The 18,179-nt window shown below is 52.6% G+C and overlaps 1 protein-coding gene across 3 annotated transcripts; it reads left to right on the top strand.

Annotated features, from left to right (window-relative positions):
* The first annotated feature begins 2,944 nt into the window (after positions 1-2,944).
* Agtrap (angiotensin II receptor associated protein) lies at positions 2,945-15,729 on the top strand. Of its 3 annotated transcripts, XM_010628142.2 has the most exons (6): positions 2,953-3,062; positions 11,408-11,442; positions 12,747-12,852; positions 13,438-13,633; positions 14,393-14,501; positions 15,528-15,729. In XM_010628142.2, exons 1-5 carry the CDS (start codon positions 3,036-3,038, stop codon positions 14,497-14,499), a joined length of 471 nt encoding a protein of 156 aa, XP_010626444.1. In that variant the 5' UTR covers positions 2,953-3,035; the 3' UTR covers positions 14,500-14,501; positions 15,528-15,729. The 3 variants fall into 3 exon arrangements, with proteins under 3 accessions (XP_010626445.1, XP_010626444.1, XP_010626443.1); XM_010628143.2 differs by having other exon boundaries at positions 2,945-3,014; positions 14,393-15,729; XM_010628141.2 differs by having other exon boundaries at positions 14,393-15,729.
* The last annotated feature ends 2,450 nt before the right edge of the window (positions 15,730-18,179 follow it).

Raw genomic sequence — 18,179 nt, 5'->3', positions numbered from 1 at the left:
TTCTTTCCCTCTGAGTGCTTTTTTTTTTTTTTTTTCTTGTAGTGCTGGGAATGGAAACCAGGGCCTCACACATGCTAGGTAAGCGCTCCACCACTGAGCTACACCCCATCTCTGAAAAATGGTATATAATCCCAGCACAGGAGGCTGAGGCAGGAGGATCACTACAAGTTCAAGGCTAGCCTGTACTAGATAGTAAGACTATACCAAAAAACAAAACTAAATATGTACCCCATTTTGTTTGAAACAGGACCTCACTGTGTAGTCCAGGCTGGCCTTGAACTCATGGTGATTTCCTGCCTCCTCAGGCTCCAGAGTGCAGGGGGAGGTGGCGTGGGCCACCATTTCCAGTCACACTAAATATTACACGATCTCTATATATATCAAAATGTCACAATACCCTATTAAACTATACATTTTAAAATTTTGACATATCGGTCAAACAAAAATAGTACACAAAACAGTGATTACTGATTTCTAATAGCAATGGGAGCCAATCCTAAAGCAGACTAGACGTAGCCATGTGGTGGGTGCTGTGGCTCACTGTCTGCTACCCTGGGCTGGAGGGCTGGGCCTGGAAACAGGGCTTTCCCTTAGGCCTTCAGTCCCTGAAACCCTGAAAAACTGCCGTCTCCATCCAGAAATACCTGGGGAAGCTGTGGGCCAGGTTGTTATCTCAGGACCCACCCAGCCCAGCCCAGGAATTTTAGTGAGTTCTGCCTCCTTGGAAGCCACGATGAACACCTAGATAGATGTTCCCTAAAAGGGTCTGAGAGTTTGTGCAGGGAGGAATTCCTGCTGCTTTTCTAGTCTTCTAATACTCTTGGTGTGCTGATTTAACTGGGCTCCAACCAGTTGGCCCCTGATGTACTGATGGTAATTTTATAGACAGCTAAACTACTTTAAATATTCTAGGCAGTCAGACAGGGCTGGGCCCTCCAGAGTCAAAGCAGAAGATTAGGAGGTATTACAGTTGTAGCTGGAGGCACATTCCTTAAAGGCCAGGCTTCCAGATGAGGAGAAAGGACTACACCCACATACTTCCCCCAAGAGGAACACCAGTGATTAATATTCTAAATAGGTAACAATCACCTTGGATGGGGGACCAAAGCCTCCCTAGCCCATTTCTTCCAGGAAAATCCTGTTCAGTTTTTGTACGCTTGCTACGTGACTTGCTTCCCCCATTGGATCCCTATTTAATCAATATTACCTGAGATTATATTTGTAATCTTATTGGTTGACCATAGTTTTGTTCCACCTTATTCCCTCCCTGTGGTTTTCCATTAGATCAGTATTAACAAAGAGACCATACTTGTTTCTGTTTTTGGTACTCAGGATTGAACTCAGGTCCTTGTGCTTTCCAGGTAGGCAGGCAGTTTTTGTTTTTTTATTTTGAGCCAGGGCCTCCCAAATCCCTAAATTGCTCAAACTGTGCTGTACTTATCCCACCTCATCCTCCCACAGTGCTGGGATTACAGGCACATGTAAGATTTAAAAGTCTCACTTCCACTCCACTGAGCGCAAACAGCCCAAAAGGCCTTTGCAATGTTGGGCCCTAAAGCCCAATGAGGCTCCGTAAGCGCTATCGAGGAACGAGAAACCCAGGAAGGAACACACCAGGCTAGATGGTAAAAGACTTTTATTAGTCTGGCCAGACGGCACTCTCAGAACCAAGTGGCTGGCTCAGAGAGGCCCCTAGCTCAGGGGCTGAGGTCCTCTTATGGGGAGTAAAAGAGGGGGTTAACATTTTTGGGCTCACAGACAGGGGACAAAGGTCTGCTGACTTGAGCTGGTGGTCAGCAGTCACATGCTCAACAGTCACATATTGATGAGTGACAGGTACCACCCATAGGATGTCTCAAAGGTCACCAAGACACTCCGCACGAGCAAACAGTTTGTCAATTAACTTGGGGCCCTATGTCTGGAGTCTCTAATTTACAAGTAGATTCAGATCCGGACTTCAAACAATACAAGAGTGATACACATTCTTAGGCCGGGGCTGGAACAAAGGTCGGGCTGTGGCTACAATGGGAGGGGTTCAGGACACTGTCTCCTAGGCCCTTTGCCATTTAGCAAGAGCTTGTAATTTAGGTCCCACACACAGGCTCAGCGAGTGGTTGTCTTTTGATTGTTTGAGGCAGGGTCTGATGCAGCCCAAACTGGCTTCAAGATCTGTGACCCTCCTGCCTCAGCCTCCCTAGTGGTGAGATCACAGGCGTATACCACCAGGCCCGGTTTATAATTCTCTTCTTTGTGTGTGTGTGGTTTTTCTTTTTTCTTTCTTTTTCTTTCTTTTTTTTTTTTTTTTTTTTTTTGGTACTGGGGATTGAACTCAGGTCCTTGTGCTTGCAAGGCAGGTAGCGGAATCATTGAGCTACATCCCAGGCCCGTTTTTTGTTTTGTTTTGTTTTGTTTGAGACAGGATCTCACTATGTAGTTGAGACTGCCCTGGAACTTGCTATGTAGCCCAGGCTGGTCTCGAACTCACAGCGATCCTCCTGCCTCAACCTCCTCAGTGCTAGGATTAAAGGCGTGAGCCACCACGCCCGGCTTTACAATTCTATTCTTGAACCCTCCTCCTTCGGCTTTAAGAAGTTTCCTTAAGGAGAATTAATTCATTTATCCTCATCAGCATCCCAGGAGGTCGGTAACCTAACTAACCTACTTACATTGGGACGGTGTTGCCACCGCAGCAGTTAACACCTAGGGGGTACCAGCTTCTCTGGGGGCCAGGGCGTCGCGCCAGCCCACCTCCTAGACTATTAGCCTGGCAGGCTACGTGAATGCCGAGCTTTTGCTTGTCACCCCCGGGTCAGGAAGTCTGGCAGCCCGCAGAAGGCCAGCGCAGCCGGACGCCGTCTCCTAGCAACCTCGCTGCGGTCACGTGCCCGATCTGCCCTGTCACGTGGCGCAGAGTCCTGCAGGGGTTGGAGCCTGCGCAGCGGGCGGGCGAAGTGGGGCCGGGCAAGTTTGTTACTCAAGTTTGGTGCCCCGAGGTCCCCGCGGCCGTCGCGCAGGTGCCCTCTGCAGGGGTCGGGATGGAGCTTCCGGCCGTGAACCTCAAGGTGGCGGGGCGGGCGGGTGTCGTCGGGGGTGGGCGCTGGACACTTGCTACTTGAAGGAGGGTGGAAGAACCGAGAGCCTGGAAAATCGGGGGGCGGGGGGAACCTCCCCAGGTGAGGAGGAGGTGCACAGGCCGTGGCGGACTTGGGACAGGCAGGGGGCTCGGGCGACAGCGGAGGGAAAGGGCCGCCTCTCCCCTTGGGAGCTAGGGGACTTCAGGACCAAGCTGGCCTGCGCCCGGATTCCCTCGAGGCGGGAACGGGATCCTTTTCCACGCACCTCTCCCCTCCCCGCGGCTGAGGCCTGGCCTCTCCCGGGAGCCCTGGTAGGGCCCGGGGCCTCCCTTAGGAGCTAAGTCGGATTAAGAAAATCAGATGTTCCCAAACACTTGGTCTTGCAGAATTTACAATTCCAGCGTCCATGTTTCATTAGGAAGAAGCGTGAGCTGCAGTAGATGTTACTTAAAAGCAGAAAGCACCAACTGCAATCTTTGGCCCCGCTGCGGTTTTCTAGGGTGTCTTCATTTCCTGAGTCCAGCGCCTTGCAGTTCTTTTAGCACCCGAGGAGCAGGGGATGTCTCTTTGTTGGGGAGGGTGTGAACCATGGGTTAAACCGGCCGTCTTGGGTCTTGGTGAGGGCTCCTTTAAGATTCTATCTACCCTTTTCCTCCTGTGTGATGTAGCGTTTAGCGTCCTGCTGTGCCAAGAAGGGAATGGAAGCAGCAGACTAACCCTTACTGCTTACTACACGTGGCCTGGGCTATGGCTTGCCCAAGGCAGATTTCCTGTCTTAATCATCCCACACTTGCTTGAGCACTTCCTGAGGTGTGGGTCAGCAGCTGGGGTAATGATGACCCACCCAGAGAATAGGCTTGGGGAAAAGTCTGTTTAAGGACGGCTGATCCAGGTGCTGTGGTAGTTGTGCATACATGCCTGTAATCCCAGCACTCTGGGAGGTTGAGGGAGGAGGATTACCAGGCTGAGCCCAGTCTGGGTAGTTACCAATTGAGGAAGACCCTGTCTCAGAAAAAATGGATGGATGGATGGGGTGGCACACACTTGTAATCTGAGGCCAAGCAGGAAGATCACTGGGAGTTCAAGGCCAGCCTGGGCTACATAGTGAGGCTGTCTCAAAAAAACAAAAAAAAAATTTTTTTTTTAAATGGACTGGAGTGTAGCTCAGCGCAGAAGCCCTGGGTTCAATCCCCAGTAATGCAAAAGGAAAAAAAATAAAAATAAAAAATAACTACCTGGTTCAGGCAGCTCAGGCTTAGGAATAATGTGTTTTCTGCCACTAGAGATTTGACTAAAATAGATGCCAAAAGAGGACCAGGTGAGGACAGATATGGAAACTGGGTGGGAAGAGCGCACCTGCTTCTGAGACCCGCGCGGTCTGTCACTTAATCATAGCCCCTGTGAGAAACCTGACCTTGTCGACTCTACAGAGAAGACCAGGCAGGCATGTTACTGAGGTCCCCCAGGAGTAAGTGGCAGAGTCAGGATTAGCATCCTTGGGGATCAGACGGCAGTGCTGTGGGATTTCCTGGGGACCTCAGCCTTGACGTTTTATGTGCTTTGGAGGATCTGACCGCCAAGAGTGTCCATGGGTGTGAGCCGTGTTGGCTTTCTGTGCTCAGAATGAAGGAGCTGTAAGATCCCATGTCCCCAGGGCTCTCCACCATCAGATGCCACCTGTGTGCTGGAGGCTGAGGGGCTAGAGTTGCCAGATGACGTGTAGGACATCAGTTGAATTTGGACTTCAGGACCACAACAGGCTTTTAGGATGTCTCCGGCAGTATCAGGGACATCACTGAATGCTTCACTCTCTGAAATTCAGAATTAACTGGTTGGCAGCTGCCCATGCTGTGCTTGCTCACAGGCACTTAAGCAGCAGCTGGGTCCTGCACCAAGGGCCTGTGTCTCACCCCCATTCCCCCTTTTCCAGTCCTTGGGTGATGGCTGAGTGCCTGCCTCTTCTGGCTCAGCCAGTTGCCCCAGGCCCTTTGCACAGAAGCCAAGCCCTAAGTGAGCCTGTCTTGCAGCCAGACCCGGGCTGGACCAGTGCACTGTGCCGTGCTCAGGAAGAGTTGGGCTTGGGTTCACGTCTTGTCGGAAGAGGCCTGCACAGCTCGAGGGAAGTGAGGAGCACGGTGTCCTGCAGGCTGGCTCCCTGGTGGGTGTGACATTCAGTGTGTAACACACCTCTCCACCTGCCTGTCCCCTAGATCCACAGGACGACCATGAGGCCAGTGCCAGTTTTTTCTTTACAGGAGAGCAGGCCTTTTGCCCAAAGTCACATTGATATTGTGGGGGGGGGTGTAACTTCTAACCTGCTAGGTGCAAGACACACCACCAAGGTTGAAGAATGAATTTTTTTTTTTTAATGGTACTAGGGATCAAACTTGGGCCTTTGCGCTTGTGAGGCAGGTGGCAGAACCACTGAGCTAAATCCCCAGTCCCTAAAGAATGAATTCTAGGTCCATTGTATTTTATTCTATACTTTTAATAAATTATATTCTTTGACATAAAAAAAAAAAGAATGAATTCTAAGGAACAACAAAGTTGAAGAGTAGGGAAAGTGCTGGGTGTGGTGGTGCACACCTGTAACCCCAGTACTTGAGAGGCTGAGGCAGGAGGACTGCCACAAGTTCCAGGACAGCCCGAACTACATAGCCAGACCCTGTCTCAGGAAAAAAAAGAAAAAGAAAGTAGGAAAATTGAATGGGGAAGAGGAATATCTCCTGAGAAACAGGGATCTCAAGTGAGTTGCCAGCAGGCTCACTTCTCTGAGAAATTTTTATAGAGGAAAATCACTGGGGTGGGTACAATGTGGGTCAACTATGATCAGTATAATTACAAGTGTAGCCATATTGGTCCATCAGCATATGGGTGACATCAGTAACCTTGGTCTGTAATCTGTAGTCTTAGTTTGGGATTACAGCATCACCACCCCTGGCTGCGGGTTTCGGTTTGGGCCCATGATTTCTCCTTGGCTCCCTTCTCTGTGGGTCATTTCCTCATTTCCATCCACTGTCCCCTTGCCCTTCCAGATCCTGACTACTACTTGAGGCGAAAGCACAGGCCTTGGGGCCAGAGAGACTGTGTTCGAGGCCAGTCTTTGTTACTTATTCGCTGTGTGACCATAAGTAGGTGTCTTGACCTCTCTGGATATCAGCTCATAAAAGGAAGATCTGGTGCTCTGAGAGGTAGCCTGCTCTGTGTGCTAAAAACTCAGGCAGAGAGCCTGGTGGTGAAGTTTGTGATTTGGTTCTACCCCACACAGCTCCCTGATGCCACAGGGCCAGTGTTCAGATCAAGTATCCAGGTGGTTCATGGGTTCTTGCATCTTTAGGAAACATCAGCTATCTCAGAATTAAACAGATGACTATGCGTTGGCCATTCTTGCAGGGAGAGAAAACAGCTGCTGCTGCAGACCTAGCGTGGGCACAGGAGCCAGAGCTGGAAGTGACGTCGTCTCTTAAGAAGTCACAGACATAGGAAGGGTGGGTGTGGGTTTCCAGGAATGAGGTGTGTGAGCCGCCTGATTCCTCAGCACCTTCTCACAGTCCAAAGTGAGATACCAGAACCGCCATTGTAGACCCAGGAGCTGTGGTGACTCTAAGATAAAAGCCAGGTTCCCCCCGTCCTGCTCCAGCTGCCTGTCCCTCCCTCCTCCCCCTCTCCTCCGTTCCACTCCAGTCACGTAGGCTGCTGTACACTTTCTAGAATGTTCTGTTCTCCCATCTCCCACAGAGCCTTTCAGGCGCCGTCTGTCCCTTCCGTACCAAATTCTTCCCTCTCTGTCCCAGTGAGCATCTGGCTCGCCCCCTTCATCTTGGCCTGTTACTTCCTTGGAGACTCCCCCATTATTCTCTCTGAAACAGCGAGGTTCCTTTTCTAGCAGGATGGAAGTCTCAGTGAGTCGCACTAGGGAGAGTCCTGGGGGTGTCCACCCTGCAGACCTGGGGTGGCAGCTGCAGTCCACACTCCTTAAAGCCCAGGTGCCCGTGATGCTGGGGAAGACAACAAAGGCAGGGAAAACTCAGCACCATTTCGTCACTTCTCTTACACTCTCAGGGAAAGGAACTCATGGGAAACTGAGCCTCCCCTGCCACAGCTTCCCCATCTTTGCAGTGGGCAGAGGCCCGAGTTTGAATCCTGGCTTTGCCTCTGACCAGCTGCCGGGGCCTGAGCCACAGTCTTTGAGGCTGTAAAATGGGACCAACAGTACCTGAGAGGATTGTCAGGGTGACGTGTGTTTGGATACAGACAGGCTTGGAGTGGTGCCCTCTGCACAGGAGGTGCTGAGTAATAAGGGAAGGTGGAGCACATTGAAGGTGAGGGTGCCAGGCTCACAGACCTGCCCTGCAGAGCCCTGGAACCTGGGTAAGGCTGGGCACATCAGGCTTTCTGGAATTTCGTCCCAGTCTTCTGCATCTGGAGGAAGAACTTGTGGACTCTGGAGCTGTCTCTGGCTTTGGGTCCTTGCTTTTCTTTCTTTGTGGTATCGGGGATCTAACTCAGGACTTTGGGCTTGCCAGGCAGGCACGGCACCACTGAGCTACATCCCCAGCCCGGTCCTTGCTTTTCTAATAATGGAAAATAAAACGAAAGCACAAATGCACAGGGTTAAAAAACTTAATTGGAAACTTAGAGGGAAGATAAGAAAGAGGGCACCCGCCAATAGGGTCTGATCCTTCTCTCAGTCCTGGTGTTGTGTCATGCTCTGGAATTCTTGTGGCTGAGAAGGGGAGCTCATTCCCAGGAAAGGACTGGTTGCGTCTATGGTGGACTCAGGTTGATTTAGGGCCAGAGATGTAATTCCCACACCTGCTAAGTATTCAGCATGAGTTCCTGTTCTCTAAAATCAAATGAATTCTAGGTGCAATGGAGGTTAAGAGTAGGAAAAATGGGGGCCGGGGATTTAGCTCAGTGGTCCTGCCACCTGTCTTGCAAGCACAAGGTCCCAAGTTTGATCCCCAGTACCAAAAAAAAAAAAAAAAAAAAAAACTGAGCCTTATACTAATCTGTTTTTCCTAGAAGTCTTACTTGCCTGTCTCTTTTCTCTTCATGCTCAGAAGATTCTTCAGTGTTTTGCCAATTTCAAAAGAGGATACTACCATTACAAATTAAAGTGGTAGGGCCCAGGGCCAGGGATTTAGCTCAGTGGTTCCTCTGCGTGCCTTGGAAGCACAAAGCCCCAAGTTCGATCCCTGGTACCAAAAAAAAAAAAAAAAAGTAGGAAAAATGTATTGGGAGAAAGAAGCTTCTGTCTAAGAAATAGAAAGGGAACCAGAAAGTGGGTTGCCCACTCACCCAACTTCTCAAGGTGTTTTATGTTTGGTTTGGTTTGGTTTGGTACTGGACATCAAACTTGGGGCCTTGTGAGGCAGGTGGCAGAACCACTGAGCCAAATGCCCAGCCCTGAAAAGTGTTTTGTTTTTCTTTTTTGAGACAGGGTCTCACTATGTAGTTGAGACTGCTCTGGAACTCACTACGTAGCCCAGGCTGGTCTTGAACTCACAGCGATCCTCCTGCCTCAGCCTCCCGAGTGCTGGGATTACAGACGTGCGCCACCATGCCCGGCTACTAGGCTGAGATTTTTAAATTCACTGCTAGTCAACCTTGGTGTCCCTCCACTTTTAGACACTTCCTGAGTCATTATCTTATTTACCCAAGCTTTGCACTAATAAGGATACAAAATGAAGGATATGCTTCGATATGCTTTTAGTTACCCGTTGGGCATCTGTAGGCCCAACTGAAGTCATAATTTATAGCAAAACCAGGTTTTAAATTGCTGGCTGTCAAGGAGAAAATGCGAGTCACCCTTTCAGTGAGCAGCTGGGAAGGGCCCCAATCCCTAACCAGCATTTCTCAGAGGCCAAAGCACCCCTACCCGCCATCCCCCCTGGGCAAAGGTGAACCGCACAGGTGTATTTGATTTTGAACTGCAGTTTGGCCACTCACTGCCTGTGGACTGTGGATCGTTTACTGACTCTCATCTGTAAAAGGGGAGTAAGGGTATGTGTTCCCCGGGGCTGTTAGGAGACCCAGCTATCCTCAGGGCCTGGCACTGGAAAGTATAACTTTGGAAAATGCTTTTCTCTCGGCCAGAGTCTTGTGTCACAGGTGGTGATGGTTCCCCGCCCTTCCCAGTAAAACCCTGCTGGGGTTGACCCTTGCCCTCCCAGCCTGACCCCTCCGTCTCTCCCCACCCAGGTCTCCCAGTCTCATGGCCACCCAAGCCACCGCCTTGCCTCCCCCACTCATCCCCGAACCACCCCTTGCATTGAGTCCCCTCCTGTCTGCCTTGGGGTTACCAGGAGGGAGGCCTGTGCCCGCAAAGGGGGCTGCAATTTTCTTTTCAATTTTAAGAGTAGGAACATTTTCTAGGGATAAAGAAAGCTTCTGTCTAAGAGACAGAAGGGGGACCGGAAAGTGGGTTAGCCACCTACCCCACTTTTCGAAGGTGTTTATGGGGCATAGCCACAAACTGGGCTGAGTACAAAGAGACCAAACTGTAAAACCCAGTGGGAAATTACAAGGTGGGCATGAAGTGGGACAAAACCATGATCAATAAGATTACAAGCAGTCACCCAGGTAATACTGATTAAACAGGGATCAGATGGGGAAACACGTCAGGCACAAGGAATTTCCGGAAGGGACAAGGGCTAGAGAGATTGATGTCTACTTAGAATATCAATCACTGCTACTTATCCCCAGGGGAAGTAAGTGGGTGCTGTATTTTCCCCTTTTATAATGTTAACCAGTGAATGTATCTTGATTGTCTTTCTTTGCTGAGGGCCCAGCTTCGTCTTAACTGCCTTATGATAATCTCTATTTTAGCTATCTGCCACATTGCCCTCTCTGAAGAAGGATCCCTAACTGAAGTTAGGGGAGAAAGGGGGTGGTTTTTATCATCTACGTGCATAGAGCTGAGAAGGGTCAATGTGGGGAAGACCGTGGTTAGGGGCCCTCTCCACAGAGCTAATTCAGTGGGCCCCAGATAGAAGTCATACTGTAGTTTAGCAGTTAACTTTGTACAGGGTTGGTCTGGTGGATCCCGGTAAAAGAAACCTAGCACATTTGTCATTTGTTCCATCTGTATGACTCCTTGGAGTTGGGCGGCCTCAAAAATGTAGGATTCTATAAAAAAAGGTTCCCTCATTAAAAAAAAAAAAAAAAGAAAGAAAGAAAGAAAGAAAAGAAAAAGAAGAAAAAAAGTCCCTGCTAGGCATGGTGGTGCACGCCTGTAATCCCAGCACTCGGGAGGCTGAGGCAGGAGGATCACTGTGAGTTTGAGACCAGCCTGGGATACACAGTGAGTTCCAGGGCAGTCTGAACTACATAGTGAGACCCTGTCAAAAAAAAAAAAAGTAAGAAAGAAAAGTTTCCCTCATGTCCTGGATCTTTGTTGACCTTGGAGGTTCAAGGCCAAAAGATGGGATGTCCTCTTAGCCCGGCTATCTTTCTCCTTTAGTCTCCTCAAACATTTTAGAAGCTTTGTCCTGAAATCCAGCAGCCACAGAGGAGGGAAGGAAGGGTCTTGAACCAAACTGTGGAAAATTCCTCCCAAGTATCTTGGTGGGAAGACTTCCAAAATGATATAGGGCAGGGCTGGGGATTTAGCTCAGCAGTTCAGCCGCCTGCCTTGCAAGCACAAGGTCCCGAGTTCAATCCCCGGTACAAAAAAACAAACAAACAAAAACACTGCAAAATGATACAGGGCATCAAGTAATCAAAAAATGGTATCCAAAAAAAACAAACAAAAAAACAAATGGTATCCAAACAAGCAAAAATAACCCAAATAAGGGAACTATTAACTCCCAAACTGCTAGATGACCAATACATGAGATTATGTTCTCTAAAATTGAAGAATGAATTCCAGGAACAGTGGAGGTTAAGAGTAGGAGGAATTTATTGAGGGAAAGACAGCTTCTGTCTGAGACAGAGGGGGACCAGAAAGTGGGCTGCCCTGGGCTGTGATGAAATCCAGGCCCTGGGGGCAGGGGCTCCCTGCTCTCCTCTGACCTCTTGCTTCCTCCCTGGCCACCGTGCCTTCCACCACCCTCAACATCCCAGCTCCATCTTCCCAAGAAATTTCTCTTGGCCTGAGGGTCCCCCACCCCACATTTCCCAGGGATTCCAGAGCAGCCCCCCGAAGGACCTTGGAAGCTGGTGGGGAGGGAAAGTGGCGCCCCCATCTGGCCGTGTCTCCCCCTCCACCATCACTGCAGGCCCTTGGTTTCTCAGAGGCTCAGAGACACCCCCCCCCCGCCATATTGTCAGGCTCTGCAGCATTCTGTCCCTGTGGTCATCACACTGACAGACCTGTCCCTGTGTCACAGGTGATTCTCCTGGCTCACTGGCTGCTGACAACCTGGTGAGTGATTGGCTGCAGGCTGCAGGCGCCGCACACCCCTGGCTCTGCGCTGTCTCAGGGCCTCTCCTGGTCTGTGTCCGCCGGACAGTGCTGCTCTCTGGGTTCTATCCAGGCAACGCTGGGCCAGGCCCTCTGCCTGCTGGGGCTGGTTTCACCTGCACAGTGGGTCAGAACAGTGAATCCCAGGATCGGGAAGGAGAGGCTCGGAGGTGCTAGCTGGCCCCCTGGGGCTGCCGGAGTGCCACTCAGCCCCTACTTCCACCTTCCGCCGTGTCTGTGGCACTTCTGGGGAGAATTCTCTGCCACACCGCGACTGGAAACCACTGGCTCATTCATGTGCGCCTTCTGCAAAGCTCAGTGGACTTGTAACAGCTGTGAGTAAGGAGAGCAGTGGGAACAGAATCAAAAGGCAGATTTCTCAGTCCCAGCCCCCAGATGAGTCTGGGCGGGGCACAGACACCTGTTTTCTTAAAATCAAAAGATGAGTGGATTTAGTCAAAGATGACGGGCTAATTGCACTGTATAGTTACCTGCTCTTGCAGTCTTCTGCCTGGTACACTTTGTGACTGTCATTCACACCTGTGAAGCAAAGCGCACACAGCGGGAAAATAAGGTAGCCCAAGGAACTGACGGCCTGTTCTCCAGAGCAGGTGGAGGAGCCAGTGAGCAGGAGCATGGCCTCAGGGCCAGGGGTACAGCGCTTGCCTAGCATGCATGGGGCCCTGGGTTCTGTCTCACCGTTGTAAGAAGGAAAAAAAGAAAAGACGAAATGCATGGCCTCTGGAGCCAGACTGTTGGAATCCCAGCCTGGCCTAGCAGCTGTGTGTCTTTGCGTCAGGGAAGTGATACGTAACCCAGCGCAGGAGAGAAATTAACATTTGAGCCTGGGCTAAGGGGACCAAAGGCCAAGTGTTCTAGGCGGAGCGCACACAGGGCAGTGACTGGCAGGTAAGCAGGGTGGGGTTGTATTGGGCGGATGTCCCGGAGAGCGTAGTTTATTCCAGATGGCACCGGCTGACACACCGTCTGCTATCCCGGGAGCAGCCTGTAGGGGGCAGGAGCTGCAGCCCGGAGACCCGTATGCAGTGGCTGTGGCCACCTCTGTCTCTGGCAGGAGGAATGAGAGGTGTTCAGAGTGGGAATGCCGGTGGAAAGCGGAGCTGTGGGATTTGCTGGCCTCTGCCCGCTGCCTGGTGGCCTCACAGACTGTGATCTGTTCTCAGAGGAGGCCTGAGACCTGGAGTGGAGAGAGGGGACCCCCAGGGTGGTAGCCGCCTCGCAGACAGTGGTGCCTCTTCCTGCAGGGGCAGCATCGTGTTTGGGGGCCCCTACTCCTGGGCCAACTTCACCGTCCTGGCCTTGGGCGTGTGGGCCGTGGCACAGCCGGACTCCGTGGACGCAATAAGCATGGTGAGCCAGGAGCGGGCGCGGGTGGGCAGCAGCCAGGGAGCGGGCTGGGAGTGAGCTGTGGTCCCGCTGTCCCCATCTTCTCCCCTCTCCTGGGCCCCCACTTTCTGTCTTCTGGAGTTTTAATGGCAGCCCATGTGTGTTTCTGGTGGCCTGGGACCCTGGCCTAGAGAACCCCAAACTATTGTCTTCCCCAAGCCAGTCTGACCCACTCCAGGAGCTGTCTTTAGGGGAGAGGTGTGACCGGAGATGCCACTGCTTCATGAAGTCGGAGTTGACACTGCCTTGGGCCTGTCCAGCTCGAGCTCTTCCTGCTGGGAAGTTGCTGCCTCTGGGGATGGAGGAGGGGTTTTCCTCCCCGTGGAGACACATTGGACAAACCACAGGACCTTAGCGCTTGTTGGTTCCGGGACCAAGTCTTAGGCCCCAGGGTGACAGGAGGCAGGCGACTTTCCCAGGCTCTGCCTGCTGGCTTGACTGTCCTGCCAGTGAAGCCTGAGGATGCGTGCGGTAGGGCATGAGATGAAGGGTCCCCAGGAGCACGGCGGGGTGATGGTGCTCATAAACTTGTGGCGCTGTGTCTTGTAGTTTCTGGGGGGCCTGCTGGCCACCATCTTGCTGGATATCATCCACATCAGCGTCTTCTACCCACGGAGCAGCATGTCGGACACGGCTCGCTTCAGCGCCGGCATGGCCGTCCTCAGCCTGCTGCTCAAGCCCTTCTCCTGCTGCCTGGTGCACCACATGTACCGTGAGCGCGGGGGTGAGCCCCACTTCCACTCTGGTGAGGCCCTCAGAGGCTCCCCGCTCTCGCCCCTGCCCTCCTGGACACTGCCTCTCTCACCCTCTCAGCATTTGAGGAGGCGGATGGGGACATCTGCCTTTCACTTCTAGGGAGACAGGCCTAGGGTGGGCTGTAACCAGCCTAGGGGAGCACAGGGCGAGGGCAGGAGCAACCTGCAGCCACCACCCACCCTAGCTGTTCTCAGCACTCCCAGACTTGTCCTGGGCTGAGGGGAACCAGTAACAGTCCGCCCATCAGACACATGAGGAAACTGAGGCCCGCAGCCCTTAGGCCTTGTTCGGGGTCCCCCGCACAGGTGTGCAGAGTGGATGACAGGAGCGAGGCTCGCGGAGCCCTACTGCCCCTGCCTGGCACCTCAGCCCCCGCTCAGGAGCTTTCAGGATACAGGAATATGGTGTCCTCATGCCTGGGAGGGAGCCGAGGAGAATCCTGGGCACGCAGTCCCATTCCTGAGCTCAGGCTATCTGAGAAGCAGGGGCACTGGCGTTGGGAGTCCCAGGGTCATCAAGTGCTCTATACCATCAACCCTTGCTTTCCTCACCTGGAATGTGAAAGCAGCTGCTCCACAGGGACCCGCGAGGGGTACAGGGTAATTTGTGCCAACAGCTAGGTGTCGGGCTGCAGCGCCATCCGCGGCATCAGGGTGCACAGGTGGGCAGAGGCTGGATCTGGTCTGGGCTCGGTCCAGTGTGCCCAGTCCTCTCCCCTCATTTTTCATTTCTTCCCGTGTCCCCCCAGACTTCCTTGGGCCTTCTCGGGAGCGCAGTGCCTACCAGACAATTGAGTCCACAGAACGGCCTGCAGACCCCTTCTCAGGCCCGGATGCCAGGGGTCCAGACGCCTGAGGGTACTGAAGCTGGCCTCCTGCCCTGGCCCTGCCCAGGCTACATCACCGCCCTGGTACCTGGGAGGTCCTGGGGATACCTCTGACCTTCCTTACTAGACCTAAGATGGAATTGTCTTCCTCTCCCCATCTCAGGGGCTGCTGAATCCTGTGCGTGAGGGCCCAGGATCCCCATGGCTTCCCAGTCCCATGGACTCAACAGTCCTCACTCTGAGGCCTGCTGTCCCTCCAGAGCACCCCACTGGTCCCCATGCTGGAACCGTGACCTCTTTTTTTCTCCTCCCACCCCACAGTTGCACCGTGTAGGCCTCAGGCCCAGGTGTTCCTGAGTGTGGCTGGGATGACCCCTCCCCGACCTGCCCCAGTTGGTCCCGCCCTTCGGCCCAAGTTCTGGGAGCAGCTGGCATGGGAGTGAGGTCCCTGTGCTTCTCACTGCCTGGGGGCCCAGGCCTGGACTCCAGAGGACCTGCCACAGCCTGTAGCCGCCTTCTCAGAGCTGTAGCATTAAAGTTCGGGGATTCCATGACTGGGCTGCGTCCTGAGCCATGTTCTATTTCCTGGCTGAGTAGGTTCCTGGCTTGCCCTTTCTGGGACAGTTTTTCCCATGAGTCCCTGGGGAACCCCGGACTGAACTGCCCAGTTGACCCGATATGGCCGGAGGGAGCAGGGGCTCCCACTGGGCCTGCCTTGTTGCCAGTGCCATAGCCGAGGAGGCCAAGGTCAGCGTGACACGTGTGTCCTCTCTGTGACTCTCAGGTTGTTAGGCAGAAAGCTGTCATTAGCAGGCTAGAGACTGGCAGCTGCCGGCTGATTGCAAAGCCAAGTCTTGATGTTTTCTTTGCTTCACTTTCTTGATCATTAGCTGTGGATAAGCTTCAGCTCACAAGGACAAAACCTCCCAAGAGTGCTGCTAAGGTCCAGGGCCATGGAAAGTCCAGGCTGGGTGAGGGGTTAGAAAAATCTCAAGGTGTCCAACTAAACAGAGCCATCTGCCTAGAAAGTAGACCGGGACTTCCTTCTCTGCATTAGGTAAACGGCCTGTTTTATCTGAACGAACAAAGACCTGGGAAGAAGGAAAGCATATCCCTTAAAAGACCCAGTTACCTGAATGCAACCTGAGACCTTATTCAGTGCCGCTGCCATCTTGGCGCTTGCCCACCTTCCTGTTTGAAGGTGCATTCTCTCTTGCTTGCTCTGCAAATCTGTTTTGCAATAAACACTACTTGCACTCTATGGGATGGCCTGCGTGTCTTGTCTGCGATCTTTTGTCAAAGATGCAAAGACCTGGGGTGTCACCAGATTCTTGAATCTTCGCTGGGTTAAGAGCCAGCTCCCAGAAACAAGGTGATCCAGGGTTAGGTTTGAGTCCTAGGGCTGGGGATTTGGCTCAGTGGTGCTGCCACCTGCCTTGCAAGCACAAGGTCCCAAGTCCGATCCCCAGTGCCAAAAAAATAGGTTTGAGTCCTTCTGTGCCACTTAGGAGCTGAGTTCCTTCAATTTCTTCTAGAAAAGGCTCTCACACCGGGCATGGTGGTGCTCACCTGTAATCCCAGCACTCGGGAGGCTGAGGCAGGAGGATCACTGTGAGTTCAAGACTAGCTTGGGCTACATAGTTACAGGTCAGTCTCAACTACATAGTGAGACCCTGTCTCAAAAAACCAAAAAAAGAAAAGGCTCTCGCTCAGAGGCGAGGCCTGGCCAGGAGGGCCCCCCACCAGCATAGCACCGTTGCTCTCCTGCTGTGGGATTGTCCCGTGGGCCAGGAGGCGAGGGCTGCATCTCTCTGTGTCCCTGTGATGGGACCATGGATCTGCCCCACAGTGGCTGAACTGGCCATTCACAACTTGCTGTTCTCTGGGCTCTCCTAGGGGTGCAGCCCCACATTCTCCTGTGGGTATCTGTCCATCCAAAGAGGCTGAGTAGCTGCCAGGTGCCAGGCAAGAGTCTGGAGCCACAGTGGGGCCCCAAGTGCCCGCTCCCCAGGGGAACAGACCCTAGGAGTTGCCTTATCAGGAGGGCACAGACTGACACAAGAGCCCCAGGGGAAGGGACAGCTCCTGGGTGTAGAGAGGCCAAGAGGCTACAGTTCGGAACAGCTGGATGCTGTCTGGCTGTCAGGAGCACCCGTCCCATGTTCCGTGAGCACGCTGACCTGTCTGTGTCAGGGCTGCACCCTCTGGGTGACAAGCAGCCGGCAGAGCGGCCCTCACACCCAGACAGTGTTCCTGTGCATCATCTCAGAGAACCTCCAGCAAGGCTGGGGTGGATGCAAAGGCTCCAGTTCAAGTTCACCACAGCAGCAGCCTAGGAGCAGGAGGCTTGTGGCCCAAGGCAAACAGGACTCACATTCAAGTCTGCTTCTCTTTTTTTTTTTTTCTTCTGGGGCAGAACCAGGCCAACGGATCTGACTTCCTTCTAAAAGCGCTGCACACTGGGTTGGGACCCCCTCAAAGATGCATTTTAAAGACAGAGCAGGGTTTGGTGGAGGGGGGAGCAGGGCTGGGGCCTGTGAGGCCACAAAGTGCAGGGGTGGGAGGCGCAGGAAGGGTGGGCAGCCCGGCTTCCAGCCGACCTGTCCTCACCACTGTGCTCTTTGTTATGGCACAAGTTCCTGGGTCCATGGGGACTCGGAAGCAGGACTTCAGTTTGTTTTCATAAAGCTGAGCCTTCCACATGCTGAAGCCAGGGGAGCTGCCCTAGAGGAGGTCACTGCCTGGTCGTGGCAGCCAAACTGGACTGGGCCCCACCTCACACCAATCCGCAGGGTCTCCAGGACTCGGCTCTCACTCTTCCTCCCACCCAGCTCTGGAGCCAGTGAGCCTTGGTTTAAATCCCAAACACACTCGGCATCGCACAAGTGCCTCAGTTTCCTGATCTGAGAAATGGGCGACAGCTGCATCTGCCTCAAGGCTTAGTGAGTGTTGAAAATGGCACATGCTCAAAAAACAAACAAAAAAAAAGCCAAGTGTGGTGGCGCACGCCTTTAATCCCAACACTCGTGGAAGGCTGAGGCAGGAGGATCGCTGTGAGTACCAGACCAGTCTGGGCTACATAGTGAGTTCCAGGTCAGTCTCAACTACTTAGTGAGACCCTGTCTCAAAAGGAAAGAAAAAAAGACAGAAAGACCATGCCCCTGGCCTGCAGAAGGACGGGACTTTAGCCACCCCTGCAAATCAGTGCAAACCTGCTCAGTCATTCTCTGGACTAATGGCTTGCTCCTTTCATCCAAAGCAGGAAGACTGGGTCGGGCATTTAGCTCAGTGGGGCTGCTATCTGCCTCTGAAACACAAGGTCCTGAGTTCGACTTCCGGTAACCACAAAACAAAAGCAGGAGGATCACTGCAAGTCTGAAGCCAGCCTGGGCTGCAGAGTGAGACCCTGTCACAAACAACAACAAAACAAACACAGGTGAAGTCTACACACTTATTCAGAGACTAGGAGGGCAGGGAATAGGTTAGGGCTGGAGGAGTTATTCAGGAAATAAGGACAGGGGTATTGCAGGTTCCAGGTGGGCTTCATAGTTCTCAAGCCAACGGTAGAGGCAACAAAAACAAAAACAAACAACCCCAATCAGATGGGCTGGGGATTTAGCTCAGTGCTGCCACCGCCTGCCTCGAAAGCACAAGGTCACAAGTTTGATCCCCGGTTAAAAAAAAAAAAAAAAAAAAAAAAAAAAAAAAA

The sequence above is a fragment of the Fukomys damarensis genome, unplaced genomic scaffold, assembly GCF_012274545.1.
Source record: "Fukomys damarensis isolate Sample0158 unplaced genomic scaffold, DMR_v1.0_HiC HiC_scaffold_23, whole genome shotgun sequence".
NCBI lineage: Eukaryota > Metazoa > Chordata > Mammalia > Rodentia > Bathyergidae > Fukomys > Fukomys damarensis.
The sequence above is the reverse complement of the archived record's forward strand: the minus strand, read 5'-3'. Positions and strand labels throughout refer to the sequence as shown.